This window comes from Mercenaria mercenaria, chromosome 7 (assembly GCF_021730395.1).
Source record: "Mercenaria mercenaria strain notata chromosome 7, MADL_Memer_1, whole genome shotgun sequence".
NCBI lineage: Eukaryota > Metazoa > Mollusca > Bivalvia > Venerida > Veneridae > Mercenaria > Mercenaria mercenaria.
The window spans coordinates 71,372,138-71,388,276 of NC_069367.1; the positions used below are offsets into that span (position 1 = coordinate 71,372,138).

Sequence of the window (16,139 nt, forward strand, 5' to 3'; positions counted from 1 at the left end):
GGTCCTATGGCTGAAATATTTTTGCAACAATAGCAGGTGAGTGCTTGGATCTGTAGCAGTCCAGTACTGTTACTAAGGATGATAGGTAAAGGCCAGTACATGACCTGTATTTTGGGGTTCATTATTTCAAAAGGTCAAGTTTATTTGGCAGGCTGCAAATGGGGCATTTGTGTTTTGTAAACAGCTTTTGTTTAATTAGCTCGACTATACGAAGTATAAGGAGAGCTATCACTCGCCCCGGCGTCGGCGTCTTTCCGCGTCCCCACCTTGGTTAAAGTTTTGGTGCACTTTCTTTTTTTTCAACTTATCTCTGTAATTACTAGATGGATTTGATTCAAACTTGAAATACTTATTCCTCATCATCATCCACATCATCTGACATAAGGGCCATAACTCTGGCACCAATATTTCAAGAATTATCCCCTCTTTTCACTTAGATTTTCAGGTTAAAGTTTTGATGCACTTTCACTCTATCTCTGTTATTACTGAATGGATTTGATTCAAACTTAAAATAGTTGTTCAACATCATCATCCACATCATATGACACAAGGTGCATAACTTTGGCACCATTTTTTCATGAATTATGCCCCCTTTTTACTTAGAATTTCAGGTTAAAGTTTTGGTGCACTTTCATTCAACCTCTGTTATTACTGAATGGATTTGATTCAAACTTAAAATAGTTGTTCAGCATCATCACCCACATCATATGACACAAGATGCATAACTCTGGCTCAATTTTTCATGAATTATTCCCCTTTTTACTTAGAATTTCAGGTTAAAGTTTTATGCACTTTCACTCTGTCTCTGTTATTACTGAATAGATCTGATTCAAACTTAAACAATTGTTCAGCATCATTACCCTTATCATATGCCACAAGGTGCATAACTCTGGAACCAATTTTTCATGAATTATTTCCCCTTTTTACTTAGAATTTTAGGTTAAAGTTTTGATGCACTTTCACTCTGTCTCTGTTATTACTGAATGGATTTGATTCAAACTGAAATTAGTTGTCCAACATCATCACCCACACCATATGACACAAGGTGCATAAATCTGGCACCAATTTTTCATTAATTATTCCCCCTTTTTACTTAGAATTTTAGGTTAAACTTTTGATGCACTTTCACTCTGTCTCTGTTATTACTGAATGGATTTGGTTCAAACTTAAGATAGTTGTTCAGCATCATCACCCACACTATATGACACAAGCTGCATAACTCTGGCACCAATATTTAATGAATTATGCCCCTTTTGCTTAGGATATACTTATATAGTGTTTTGATACATTTTATCTTTACCTCTCTTATTACTTTAAGTTGATATTTTTGACATAGACTCAGGCTATTGTACAATATCTTCATCCACAATTGGAGTCATTAAACACTCAGATGTGCACAGTTTCACTATCCAGCATCGAAATAGTTGAGCACGCTGTCTCCTGTGACAGCTCTTGTTTTTAGCTCCTGTTCATCAAGTAAATATATAGCAATAGAGCAAGAGATGTATATTGTATATTTTTTTATATTTGCATCTTTCTTGTTGAAGATGATGATGACGATGATGACGACGATGATGATGAAGATTTTGAATGTCCACCACCTATGGTTAGTCCACCGGCAACACCAACTGAGAAGAAAAATGGCCACTCTGAAACGGGAGAAGTTGATTTGGAAAAGAATTTTTCAAAACTAAATCTTCAAAAGTATGTTTAGTATTTTGCAATAATTGTTTTCTCAGTAATTATACAAAACAAAACTGTATAACTTGATAACACTAAGCTTTAAAAATATTTAGTGAAGCAAATTTTAATGTTTAGAAAGGATTTTTGGGTCAAAGGGAATTTAAAATTGAAATTAAGTTATAATTTCATTTAGCTTGCATAAAGATCTTAAAAAGATAAAAGATCTACTTAGCTTTTGCTATGGTAATTATGAAATTTATCAATAACATTAGTTTCAAAATGCATTTATTATGAAGTGCTACCTTCCTGCCCTAGTTGTGATAGTCTCCATGGCTGTCTGGTTGTTGTTGTCTGTAAATTACTTACCTGGTGTTGCTGTATGTTCAATCCCTACTTGGGTTGTAGAACTATTTCATATGAGTAAGGTATCCAGCTGGCTGTCTATGGTTCTATCCATCTGGCTTTTGAGACATATGTGGATCTATCCAGCTGGATTGAGGGATGTCTGGTTCTATCCAGCTGGATTGTGGGATGTCAGTGGTTCTATCTAGCTGGATTACCTGGGATCATGTCAGTGATCTTTCCATTTGGATTGTGGGATGTCAGTTGTTCTGTCTAGCTAGTTTTAGGGATGTCAGTCATTCTATCCAGCTGGATTGTGGGATGTCAGTGGTTCTATCCAGCTTGTTTGTGGGATGTCAGTTGTTCTGTCCAGCTAACTTTCAGGATATCAGTTGTTCTATCCAGCTTGACTGTGGGATGTGAATGGTTCTATCTAGCAGACTTTTGGAATGTCAGTGGCTCTATCAAACTGGTTTTTGGGATGTCAGTTGTTCTATCAAACTGGCTTTTGGGATGTCAGTGGCTCTACCAAACTGGCTTTTGGGATGTCAGTGGCTCTATCAAACTGGCTTTTGGGATGTCAGTTGTTCTATCAAACTGGCTTTTGGGATGTCAGTGGCTCTATCAAACTGGCTTTTGGGATGTCAGTGGCTCTACCAAACTGGCTTTTGGGATGTCAGTGGCTCTATCAAACTGGCTTTTGGGATGTCAGTTGTTCTATCAAACTGGCTTTTGGGATGTCAGTGGCTCTATCAAACTGGCTTTTGGGATGTCAGTGGCTCTACCAAACTGGCTTTTGGGATGTCAGTTGTTCTATCAAACTGGCTTTTGGGATGTCAGTGGCTCTACCAAACTGGCTTTTGGGATGTCAGTTGTTCTATCAAACTGGCTTTTGGGATGTCAGTGGCTCTATCAAACTGGCTTTTGGGATGTCAGTTGTTCTATCAAACTGGCTTTTGGGATGTCAGTGGCTCTATCAAACTGGCTTTTGGGATGTCAGTGGCTCTATCAAACTGGCTTTTGGGATGTCAGTTGTTCTATCAAACTGGCTTTTGGGATGTCAGTGGCTCTACCAAACTGGCTTTTGGGATGTCAGTTGTTCTATCAAACTGGCTTTTGGGATGTCAGTTGTTCTATCAAACTGGCTTTTGGGATGTCAGTGGCTCTATCAAACTGGCTTTTGGGATGTCAGTTGTTCTATCAAACTGGCTTTTGGGATGTCAGTGGCTCTATCAAACTGGCTTTTGGGATGTCAGTGGCTCTACCAAACTGGCTTTTGGGATGTCAGTTGTTCTATCAAACTGGCTTTTGGGATGTCAGTGGCTCTACCAAACTGGCTTTTGGGATGTCAGTTGTTCTATCAAACTGGCTTTTGGGATGTCAGTTGTTCTATCAAACTGGCTTTTGGGATGTCAGTGGCTCTACCAAACTGGCTTTTGGGATGTCAGTGGCTCTATCAAACTGGCTTTTGGGATGTCACTTGTTCTATCAAACTGGCTTTTAGGATGTCAGTGGCTCTATCAAACTGGCTTTTGGGATGTCACTTGTTCTATCAAGGTGGATTTTAACAGTGCCTGTTATTCCAGATTTACAATTGTTACATTTGTAACTAAGTAGTGCAACAAGGTTTCAATTTGAATGAAAAATTGTTTTATTTGTAACAGCTGTGATGCAGAGTTTACAAAAGCTTTGAAAGACTATGTGGAACAGGGATACAAGAAAGATTCTGTGTCAATGAATGTTGGTGATTCTGAACTGCATGAGTTTACCAAAGTACTTGAGGTAGCTGCAAGTGGCCTTAAAAGGTATGTTTTAAGATTTTATCTAATTCATTGAGAATTCATTTGATAATACATGTGTTACAGGTAGAGAAAAATGTGCAGCTAGACTGGGACTCTACCTCAGGGCCTTGGAATACCGTTGCGATGCTTTACCGACTGAGCTACCCAAACACCTGCACACCTTTTCCCTGTTTTAAAAATCAAGGCCTATACGGTGACATACTCCCCCGTTTATGAAATTTGTCCTCGAATTTCTAATGGGACAGAGAACAAAGTAAACATGATCTCGGAGTATATTCAGTCACAGACCCATGTTGGTCCCAAATGTCACAGGGTGAGAAAAATGTGCAGCCGGACAAGAACTCGAACCCAAGGCCTCGGAATACTGTTCTGGTGCTCTACCGACAGCTACCTGGCTGCCAACGCACCTTCTCCCCATTTTAATAAGTCCTATACCCTGACACATGCCCCAATTTAAGTGAAAAAAGTTTGATGTTTAATAAGTAACAGTAATTTTTAATAGAAAATTAATTATTTGCATTTATATAAATTTAATTTTGGTAACCAAACTGAATATTTGTCAGTGTTTAAAAATGTATCTGTGACCTGAGTTTTTGCAAGAATGTGAAAATGGTGATAACAGTAGAAAATACCTTGCTTTTCAAAGGTAGAGGTCTGATGACTTAAGAGATTGAAACCAGTCATTATAATGGCATTTTTACAGCAATCAGTATATATCCTGACCTTGTATGAATATATTAATTGTTTTATGTCATCTCAGAATAAGAAACTAAGGATTATATAACATAGCAAAATATATCAAAGATGCTTTATACAAAGAAACAGTACCCTTGAATATATGACTGATTCTTGAAATCTGTAAATAATGTTGTTTTAAACTACTTGATGTATTGTTTATATGTTGTATTTATTTATGTATGTCTGTACTATGCTGATTGCCAACGAGTTTGAAACTTGAAACTTTCAACGTTTTCGTACTTACAAGGTTCTTGACAGCCCAATGCTCACCTATAATTTACTTGTTTGGGCAAGTGCAGTAGTACTTACAAGAGAAATTGTTCATTGGTAGTACAAATTGACCCATTGTTCTGAACATGCACATAACAACTGAGAAAAACACCTTTAATATATGTATGGTTTTTATTTACAGCGAGCTTGACAGTTTTATGAAGAAAATGAGCGTTCTGAACGATTTCCTAAGAGTTGACCGTCAGAAGCATTCTACACTCGACTCAAAATACAGAGTAATATACCTGCATTATTTACTCATTTTAGCTGGTCGTAACAAAAGTCACAAGAGCTGTTGCTGTACCATCTGAGTTGATGTATGCATCATGTATAGACACTTTGTAAACAACTCTCAGCAAGCTCATTTCTTTAGTCACCAAACTCACCCTCAAAATTGTTCTTTTTTCATACTTTTCATTTTTTCACAGTGAACTTCGTTGTCTGCAGACATCTCTGGTTTTGCTCATTTATTTGAATAACCGTCATGAAAATTGACTCATGTCAGTTTGTCAGATCATTGTTGGAAATTAATTTTCATGGATTGTCTAGTTGCTTCTGTCTCTGGTGATCATATTTTTTTCTCAAATTTTGAAAGAAACAAAACCAAGGTCCAACAGAATAGCCATTTTTAGTCCCAACAAAATAGCCATTTTTAGTCCCAACAAAATAGCCATTTTAGTCAAATTCTCTGCATCTTGTGTCAGTGAAATTATTTCACAGTCAATGCATGTATGTAAAATAGAGGTGAATAGTGTAAGATATTTCTCTGCTTAAAATATTTATGTTTTTGGAACAGAAAGAAAGTTTCAATTCCCTGTGTTAAATTCTCACAGTTTATATTTTTAATCATGACATGTGCTAGTAGGTATTACGTAAATGTGTTATAATTATAACATGCATGCAGGCATTTTGTTGAAAAGTGTGAAAACCTTTAACACTTTTTGAAGCATGATAACACCATTATCAGATTTTTTTCATTATCAACAATATATCAGTACTTCTACCACCTTTATGAAATAGTCATTTTTGGAAAGAAAAGCCATTAGATTTTCATCAATAATTCATTGACATTTTAACCTTAAATATCTACTTAAATGCATGATTGTTAACAATTACATCCTCTAGAAACTAAGCAGACAGTTTCATAGAAAATTAATCGACAATAAATATTTGGTTGCTAAAGTGATGTGGTTATTTCTAGAGTATATAGATTTTGCATGTATTAGTCTTGGTAACTGTATACCACTTGATTCAAAGACAGTTAAGAGATATTTTCTAATGTCACAGGCACAGGGAATTTCATCTTTCCTCAATTTTATTTGTTTAAAATAAATTCAAGCTTAAGAGCAATATGGGAGTGGTGTTTGAATATGTGAAAGATAGTAAAGCTGTTAGAATTAGAAATTATAAATATTAACAAACAAAAAAAAAAGGACTTTTTTCCGTGGCAAAAACTAGAACAAGAGAAATGAGGAAATTTTTATCCAGCCAGGCTTCATATAATGTAAGTTCAGTACTGTTCATGAATTTTTCTTGTGTAACGGATTCTGATGCTGTACATGAATTTTCTGGTGCTATGAATGGATCTAGCTTATGTTTTAGATATAATTTTTATGATTTTTTTTATTCTTGTTACAGGTATCGGGTTCTGTACATGAATTTTCTGGAACTGTACTTGAATCTGGCTTATAATTTAGATATCGTTTATTGTACAAAAAATGGGAATTGTTAAGTATTTTGAAAAATAGATAACTTTATACTGTGTGAAATGTATCTGATGAACTTGCCTATAACTTATATTTGTTTTGTTTTACAGGTATCTGGTGCAGGATTACCAAACCTACTAGAGCAGTTGTCAAAGGTCCGAACAGAAGTTCTCAACATACAAACAAAGGTTTGCTATTATCCTTCTACTGTCAAACCACCAAAGGGAATGACTAAAAGATGATCACTTGATAACACTGTCTTTTGATACAGAACAAAAGTTTAAACATTTTGTATAGAATCAGGGTTTAATATCAGCAACCAAGGAAGACTGAAATTACTACAATTATATAGTTAAATCTGATAAGCACTTTTTATGCCCCCGAAGGGAGGCATATAGTTTTTGAACCGTCTGTCTGTCTGTCGGTCTGTCAGTCTGTCGGTCTGTCGGTCTGTCGGTCTGTCCGCAATTTTCGTGTCCGGTCCATATCTTTGTCATCGATGGATGGATTTTCAAATAACTTGGCATGAATGTGTACCACAGTAAGACGACGTGCAGTGCGCAAGACCCAGGTCCGTAGCTCAAAGGTCAAGGTCACACTTAGACGTTAAAGGATAGTGCATTGATGGGCGTGTCCGGTCCATATCTTTGTCATCGATGGATGGATTTTCAAATAACTTGGCATGAATGTGTACCACAGTAAGACGACGTGCAGTGCGCAAGACCCAGGTCCGTAGCTCAAAGGTCAAGGTCACACTTAGACGTTAAAGGATAGTGCATTGATGGGCGTGTCCGGTCTATATCTTTGTCATCGATGGATGGATTTTCAAATAACTTGGCATGAATGTGTACCACAGTAAGACGACGTGCAGTGTGCAAGACCCAGGTCCGTAGCTCAAAGGTCAAGGTCACACTTAGACGTTAAAGATCATTTTTCATGATAGTGCATTGATGGGCATGTCCGGTCCATATCTTTGTCATTCATGCATGGATTTTAAAATAACTATGCATGAATGTGTGACACAGTATGACGATGTGTCGCGCGCAAGACCCAGCTCCGTAGGTCAAAGGTCCTAAACTCTAACATCGGCCATAACTATTCATTCAAAGTGCCATCGGGGGCATGTGTCATCCTACGGAGACAGCTCTTGTTTTCTCTCAAGACAGGGAAAACATTTACTTACAATTGTTTATTTATGTTTCCAGATTAGAAATTTATTACTAAAATTGTGTCGGTGCGACGTTAAACCCCTCCTCCCCCTCTCAAAAAAAAAAAAGAAGAAATTTATAAAGCTTATATAATGAATGTATCAGCTGCAGAAAGTGGTGTCAGGTCAATGTTTGGTAAATTGGAAATCTTAATGAAATTCTAATTTTTTGGTATCTCTAATACTTAATCTTTACCCTGTTAAATTTCTAGAATGGACTGGTCCATCATTCAATTTCGGCAGTACCACTTCTTATTCAAAGGGGTGTTCACTGAAAATCTGAAAATTTACTGACTGAATAGCGAACAGTGCAGACCATGATCAGCCTGCACAGATGTGCAGGCTGATCTTGGTCTGCACTGGTTGCAAAGGCAAAACCACTTGCTGCCAGCAGGCTGATCTTGGTCTGCTGTGGTCGCAAAGGCAAAACCACTTGCTGCCAGCAGGCTGATCTTGGTCTGCACTGGTTGCAAAGGCAAAACCACTTGCTGCCAGCAGGCTGATCTTGGTCTGCACTGGTTGCAAAGGCAAAACTACTTGCTGCCAGCAGGCTGATCTTGGTCTGCTCTGGTCGCAAAGGCAAAACCACTTGCTGCCAGCAGGCTGATCTTGGTCTGCACTGGTTGCAAAGGCAAAACCACTTGCTGCCAGCAGGCTGATCTTGGTCTGCTCCGGTCGCAAAGGCAAAACTACTTGCTGCCAGCAGGTTGATCTTGGTCTGCTCTGGTCGCAAAGGCAAAACTACTTGCTGCCAGCAGGCTGATCTTGGTCTGCTCTGGTCGCAAAGGCAAACTTGCTGCCAGCAGGCTGATCTTGGTCTGCTCTGGCTGCAAAGGCAAAACCACTTGCTGCCAGCAGGCTGATCTTGGTCTGCTGTGGTCGCAAAGGCAAAACCACTTGCTGCCAGCAGGCTGATCTTGGTCTGCACTGGTTGCAAAGGCAAAACCACTTGCTGCCAGCAGGCTGATCTTGGTCTGCTGTGGTCGCAATGGCAAAACCACTTGCTGCCAGCAGGCTGATCTTGGTCTGCTGTGGTCGCAAAGGCAAAACCACTTGCTGCCAGCAGGCTGATCTTGGTCTGCACTGGTTGCAAAGGCAAAACCACTTGCTGCCAGCAGGCTGATCTTGGTCTGCACTGGTTGCAAAGGCAAAACTACTTGCTGCCAGCAGGCTGATCTTGGTCTGCTCTGGTCGCAAAGGCAAAACCACTTGCTGCCAGCAGGCTGATCTTAGTCTGCACTGGTTGCAAAGGCAAAACCACTTGCTGCCAGCAGGCTGATCTTGGTCTGCTCCGGTCGCAAAGGCAAAACTACTTGCTGCCAGCAGGTTGATCTTGGTCTGCTCTGGTCGCAAAGGCAAAACTACTTGCTGCCAGCAGGCTGATCTTGGTCTGCTCTGGTCGCAAAGGCAAACTTGCTGCCAGCAGGCTGATCTTGGTCTGCTCTGGCTGCAAAGGCAAAACCACTTGCTGCCAGCAGGCTGATCTTGGTCTGCTCTGGTCGCAAAGGCAAACTTGCTGCCAGCAGGCTGATCTTGGTCTGCTCTGGTCGCAAAGGCAAAACCACTTGCTGCCAGCAACCTTAAGGTTAAAGTCATACACTGTTGTGCTTTCTGTTATTTAATTAAAGCAGAACATGTAATTTATTGGGCGCTGTGGCACTGAGTGTGAAATGCAATTTAGAGATCCAGCAAAAACAAAGATTAGTGAATTTCATCAGTCACTGGTTGCCTTAGACAAAGCTGAAAACAAATGAAATTTTGAACAAAAACCTGGGAGGAATTAAAAATGGTTGCTTAAGACAAATGTTTTTCTCAGTTCAAAAAATGTTTCATATTTAAAGTCAGTTGTTATCTGCTTAATACCTGCTGGTGGATTAAGTGCTTTAGAAATGTCTATTTCACAGATATTAAGAATATATTATAATTTAGTACTATAGGGCCAAAGTTGTGGAACAATTTGCCGTTGAACATCAGACAAAGTTCTTCAATTGACTGCTTTAGGAAAAGGTTGAAAACGCATTTCTTCAGAGACTACTTTGCATTATTCTAAGTTTTGACTGAGTTTTAAACAATGATGCTGGTGACAGTGATAGAAATTTAATGTTTGTCTGTGATAATTGTATGTTAGTAGTATTTTAAAATATAGTATTATCATTGACTTTAAATTAATAATTGCTATTTTGATTCGTTTTAATTAATCTTATTTAAAATATTTTATATTTAATATTTTATTTCAACTTGTATTGTAAAACGCCATTGAATATGTTTTAAATGTAGAAATAGGCGTTTAAGCAAATAAACCAGTTTCAGTTTCAGTTTCAATTTAATGCCATTGAGTAGAGTTGACATTTTTGGAAAAAAGTTTGCCTGATTAACATTGCTTTGCAGTAAAAAAATAATGATAAACATAGGAGATAAAGTTGTCATATTTGGATGTTTGAATGTATAGATAATAATATTGTATTTGCCTTACTTTACTGTATACAAATCTACATAATAAAAAAGCCTGTGGAAAGAATTGCTGAAAATATCACACAGTTCTATATCAATGTCACATATTTACATGCAACCAAATTTTCATGAAAATCAAAAATAGTTAAATAACACACTGTATCATTGTCATATAAGCCATAGACTTCCTCAATGAAGAAATTACAATCTGAGTGTTCGTGAGGTCTTACTCTTGGGAAAGAATCATAAATGTGAAAAAGTGAAAATTAATCCTTCCTAAATATTTCTAGAGTACATGATTTAAATTTTGAATTTCAGGCACAGGAAACGATACAGCTTGCATCACTGCCATCAGATTATGAATATCTGGACCCTCCTGACGGGGTTTACTGTGAAAATGGAATCACAAGTGGCCCCTTTCTGGCCTCCACTTACAGACCATACATTCCACAAAGCAAATTTGAGGTAAAATGTTTATTTTATGTTTTGGTATTGTGTTTTGATTATGTTTGATTAGTTCAGTTGGTTGTGTTTTTTGTGACAGTTTTGCTTGAGACAAAACCTGTTAACAAAATAATGAAGTTGTATGGTACCTCTGACTTGTGAGGAAGTTACTCAATGGTGGGTAACTATATTTTTATTTTCTATGGATTGTGGGCATGAGTAAACTGAGAAATACGATCAAGTCTGAAGGAACAAATTCTTCAATTGCACCAGTATTAATCAATATGGTCCTCCTAAAGAGGAATGACAGCTGCAATATCTAAGCTGTTGATAAAAGTCTTTATCATAGCAGCCAGGGATGTGCCTAATTATTTTATATTAGCAGTATATCTGTTCAGTTCTGAAAATAAAAGCTCACTGCCAGTTCCTCTCTCAGGTCAGAAATTCCGTTTCTGCCATATTTGACTTTGGTTTTTAGCTCGTCTGATTGTTGAAAAGCCTACAAGGTATTGTCGGCATCTGTGTCTGCGTCAGTGTTGGTTAAATTTTTTGTTTAGGTCCACCTTTTCTCAAACACTGTTAGAGCTACAGCTTTGAAACTTTGCACATTTGTTTTCCATCATTAGGGGACTAAGTAGGCAAAGAACTTTAACTCTGATTTGCATTTTGTCAGAATTATGGCCTTTTTTTATACTTAGAAAATTTTAGTTTATTGGTTAAAATTTTTGTTCAGGTTCACCTTTTCTCAAAAACTATAAAAGCTACAGCTTTGACACTTTTGCACACTTGTTTATCATCATTAGAGGACTATGTAGGTCAAGACCCATAACTCTGATATGCATTTTGTTAGAATTATGGCCCTATTTATACTTAGAAAATCTGAACTATAACTCTTTTCTTACATATTGTCCAGCACTTGCATACGAGCGATGGCACCTGTAGGCAATGCTCTTGTAAATTATCTTTAGAGTGGTGTAGGTTAATTTTTCTCTTTATTTAATGAAGTATGAAAGTGCATTGTCATGTTATATTGTTTTTCATGACTTATTAATTTCCTTTTCACTCAGGTATTTAAGCTATAAAATTTCTCTGACATTAACTGGATATATATTTGCCTTTTTAGTAAGTGAAATGACAAAGTAATTTCCTTTTCATTCAGGTTAGAAAGGTGAAACATGGGAAATCTAATAAACTTACACTGACTGTGGACTTACAGAATGGAAAATACTCAATACTCAAACAGACTGGAAAGGAGACTCTTGGAACCAACACAATATCTCATGACAGAAGTATGTCAAAATATTGTTAATTGGCTTTAATCCATGTTTTACGGGAAATTTCCTTCTGTTCTATTGTAGTGTATGGTTAATGTATTCATGTATACATGTGAATAGTTATGTTATAATCTTCCAACATCTCTGTTTCTGCTGTTTCTGTGCATAGCAACTAATAGCACACTCTCGTATGTAAGGATCTGTGACGTCACCGATAAGGTCTGCTGTCTAAAAATAGCACAAGACTCAATTTGCGGACAAACAACTCGTGCATTCATTATACAATAGCATAAGTAAACCATAAATTTTGCCTTTATTTCGTTATTTTTGTTCAGGTTTCTAGTCTGCACATCGCAAACAAATATTTTTTCTTCAGTTTTTATTCCACAAAACTAGCCGAGAAACTCTTTATTTTATATCCATGTTAGATATAACATACCACTTTTTCATCAATATATATGTATGAATGGGTGATTAGTATATTATTCTGTTCATTTTGTGACGCATCCAGTTTTAAAAAAGAACATTTAGAAAAAATAGAATAATTTGGAAAATGTATTAATACCAAATAGAAAGCGTTATTTAAAACAAAAATGTATTCACAGATTTAGCTAATTAGCAAATTAATTGTTCTTCCTAGTTACCGTCATAATTATATTAACATTTTATTTTTGTAAAAAACAATTCTGTTTTAAGTATTTATAAATTTAATACATCTATCTGTGAATGTAAAAAGAAATCTTATGATCGAATAATTTAAATTCATCGAAATTTCGAAATGTGATGAAAAACATGAATATTTTAAAGTAAACTGTCATACACATTATTATTTTTGGCCACATATTCAGTTATTCGTTGAAACAATTAACACCTCTGTGATATACATATGTTGTGTTTTATTACAAATGACCCCTTAGTGTGACATTAATAAATTATAGATATCTGACTTTTGATAGTAATATTTAGATGTTATCTGATAATAAACATGTTTTATTATGTATTATTAATAAGGAAATGTCGGGGATCATAATCAAATTTACGTTTGTGTGTGAATCAATTGTTTAAAGTGAAATACATGCAGTTATTGTAGTTATGATTTTAATTTTGCTAATACATTCTTTGAACGTCATGAATCAATATGATTTAGCATTAAAAGTTTCAACCACAAATGTTCTTCAGTGTGTCGCATTCGAAAATATTGTAATTTGTTAATACGACTGTAAACAGTTCTTCTGATGAGATTTCAGTAGTATATAATAATAGTAGGCCCGTTTTGAATCGTTTTGTTAAAATAATATGTCTGTATATTTTGTATATTCCTTACATTCGTTCCGATATATTTCTTTAATTAGTTATTTATAGTTTCATCTCTTTTATTTATTCTGTTAACAGATGCGACAATTTTATACAGGTGGCGTGTTACTTTTTTAATTCCCAGATAGTTGATGATTCGTTATATATATATAGAAAATGCTCCCTTGTCCGCAAATTGCGCATTGCATTATGGTATTACTGCTGTATGTTCTATTTATAGAACACGAGAGAGTGCTATTAGAAATCAATGAGCAGAAATCTGTGCATTAGAGATATCAGATATTACATAATTTCTCTGCATTTATGTCATAGCGCTCATACAATCATGCTCAAAGTTAAAATATTAGTAAAATACTGACATTAATCCGTTAGAGAATTATTGATCTTTACTGAAGACCATCATCATTTCTATTCAGTTTGTCTGCAATTAAATGTTTGACATTGAAATCTAAGAAATTGATAACTATTCAGAGCATTCTCATGGAACTCCCTAGATGTTGTTTTTCATATAAATCAATTTTAGAGGGTAGTATCAAATGTGCAAGTACATATTTACTGTTTAAATTCATTTGCAAACAAGGTGTGAGAAAAAGTGGTGGGTTTCTATCCAACTTAAGGGCTATGATCTAGTTTTGCCAAGGTAGCAGGCTTGAGCATGATCAGAGTATGCTTAACCTTTAGCCTGCTAAATTTCTAAAGTGGACTGGTCCATCATTCAATTTGGGCAATACCATTTACTGTTCGAAGGGATGTTCATTGAAAACTTACAGACTGAATAGCAAACATCAGCCTGCACTGCAAGGAAGTGCAGGCTGATCATGGTCTGCACTGGTCACAAAGGCAGAATCACTTGCCGCCAGCTGGCTAAAGGTTAAATCTTTCTTCACAATTGAGGTTGAAAAAGCTAATAAATACTAAAAAGTATTCAAAGTGTTCTTATAAGCTCAGAAAATCTAGTTTCCACTAAAGTGTTTTTACTGTATTATCCTTTTCAGTACTCCATTTAATCAAATGTACTAAAGACAAATGTATTTTGGATGTTATACTTGATGGCAAGAAGAAACAGACATACATATTTGCTGACCCTCACGCACGAGAAAACTTCTGCCTTCAGATTCGACAGATGAAGAACATGCACTCAACTGAGACCGAGATTGATCAGATCTCAATTTTTGTTGGTACATGGAATATGGGTATGTTCATATAGGTGTTTTTGTTGGTACATGGAATATGGGTATGTTCATATAGGTGTTCTTGTTGGTACATGGAATATGGGTATGTTCATATAGGTGTTATTGTTGGTACATGGAATATGGGTATGTTCATATAGGTGTTATTGTTGGTACATGGAATATGGGTATGTTCATATAGGTGTTATTGTTGGTACATGGCATATGGGTATGTTCATATAGGTGTTATTGTTGGTACATGGAATATGGGTATGTTCATATAGGTATTTTATAACTTTCTGTGAATACTAACAAAGTCACATTAAATTCACATACCAAGTGACTTGCTTGGATGGTATTTGCACACTTACCAACTCTGGATTAGTCATTATATTCTTACAGTAATCTTATTATCAATATATATGATAATAAATGGTCAGTAAGTTACTAGGGTATGACTTCTGACCATAATGACACACCTAGTTTCCGTATACCCCTAGTGCCATTACACCAGGTTTGCTAGAAAACTTTAAAGTATTGAAAATATTCTGTGTTAAAGTTGATGATGCATCTTTGTTTGACCTGCTGGAAATGATGGCATTGCAAAGTTTTTTCTTGATAATAAAACAATACCTGGATTTAACATTTTGAAATGTCAAACATACCTTGGATAAATATTAATCTAGTATGAAATTTTATAAAACTGAAAACATTTACACTTTCTATAATGTTTCTAAATTTACCCAGCTAAAACAAATAAACATGTTAACCCATTCATGTTATTTGCTTCCTTTTCTCACAAGACAGTGAAGATTTGTATTGTTAGCAATAAATAAGCCTAAGCTGATGATTAGCTAATTCAGGTGTGCCTTCAGGTGTTACTCTGAAATCATTTAATTTCATAGGTATAATATTTTGGCAATGTCATTGGTTGATAGAACCATGAAAATGAGTTCATGTTGAATGATAGCAATTTTCACAGTATTTAAAGACATATGTATGTGTTGAATATACACCTTAACCAATTCTGCAAAACTAAAAAGAAACACTTTATGATTTGTAGGTGATGCCTCACTTAACCAAAGTTTAAGCACTTGGTTGAAGTGTACAGGGGCGGGTAAATGTCGGGACAGGGTACTAGGAGTTATCCCCCATGACATGTATGTTGTCGGTACTCAGGAGAGCTCCATGACAGAGAAGGATTGGGTAAACACGCTGAAAGCTGGTCTCAAAGGTATAATCATAATTTTATTCATGATTTCAGACTTATGAAAACAAAAATTATTTGAGAAAAAGCGTTGTTTGCTCGTAGTAAAAAAAAAACATATAGAAAGTACTTTAGGTCATGTCAAGCTGACTGATAAGAGAAAAGACTTTGATCAACCTATCTTGAGATCAGGAAATCAATTCATATTAAAATGTTGACACTGTCAGTTGTACAAGAGGAATACTTGACAAGTTAATTCACAGCTACTACTTTCTACTTAGATACGGCAATTGTGACATGTGAAGCTGGCTACCAGAGTGCGAACACGTCAATTATTTGTACTGAACATGGATCCTGGAGTACCGTGACATGTGACCGCATTGGTATATCTTTGACTTTTCCCTGTTCAAGATAAGATATATCGTATGAATGTACCTTCTAAAATCGTCAAAGATTTTCAGTTCTGCAGAACAATCAAAAAATATTCTAAAACAAAACTACACATTTTGAAATGTACTGTAAAGTTCTGAGT

General features: G+C 36.1%; 1 protein-coding gene across 1 annotated transcript; it reads left to right on the forward strand.

Moving 5' to 3' along the window:
* Window positions 1–78: 78 nt before the first annotated feature.
* On the forward strand, window positions 79–15,687 carry LOC123553948 (phosphatidylinositol 3,4,5-trisphosphate 5-phosphatase 1-like). The gene is made up of 9 exons (XM_053547266.1): window positions 79–85; window positions 1,548–1,704; window positions 3,690–3,830; window positions 4,978–5,071; window positions 6,652–6,729; window positions 10,518–10,664; window positions 11,803–11,932; window positions 14,227–14,424; window positions 15,464–15,687. Exons 1-9 carry the CDS (start codon window positions 79–81, stop codon window positions 15,670–15,672), a joined length of 1,161 nt encoding a protein of 386 aa, XP_053403241.1. The 3' UTR covers window positions 15,673–15,687.
* The last annotated feature ends 452 nt before the right edge of the window (window positions 15,688–16,139 follow it).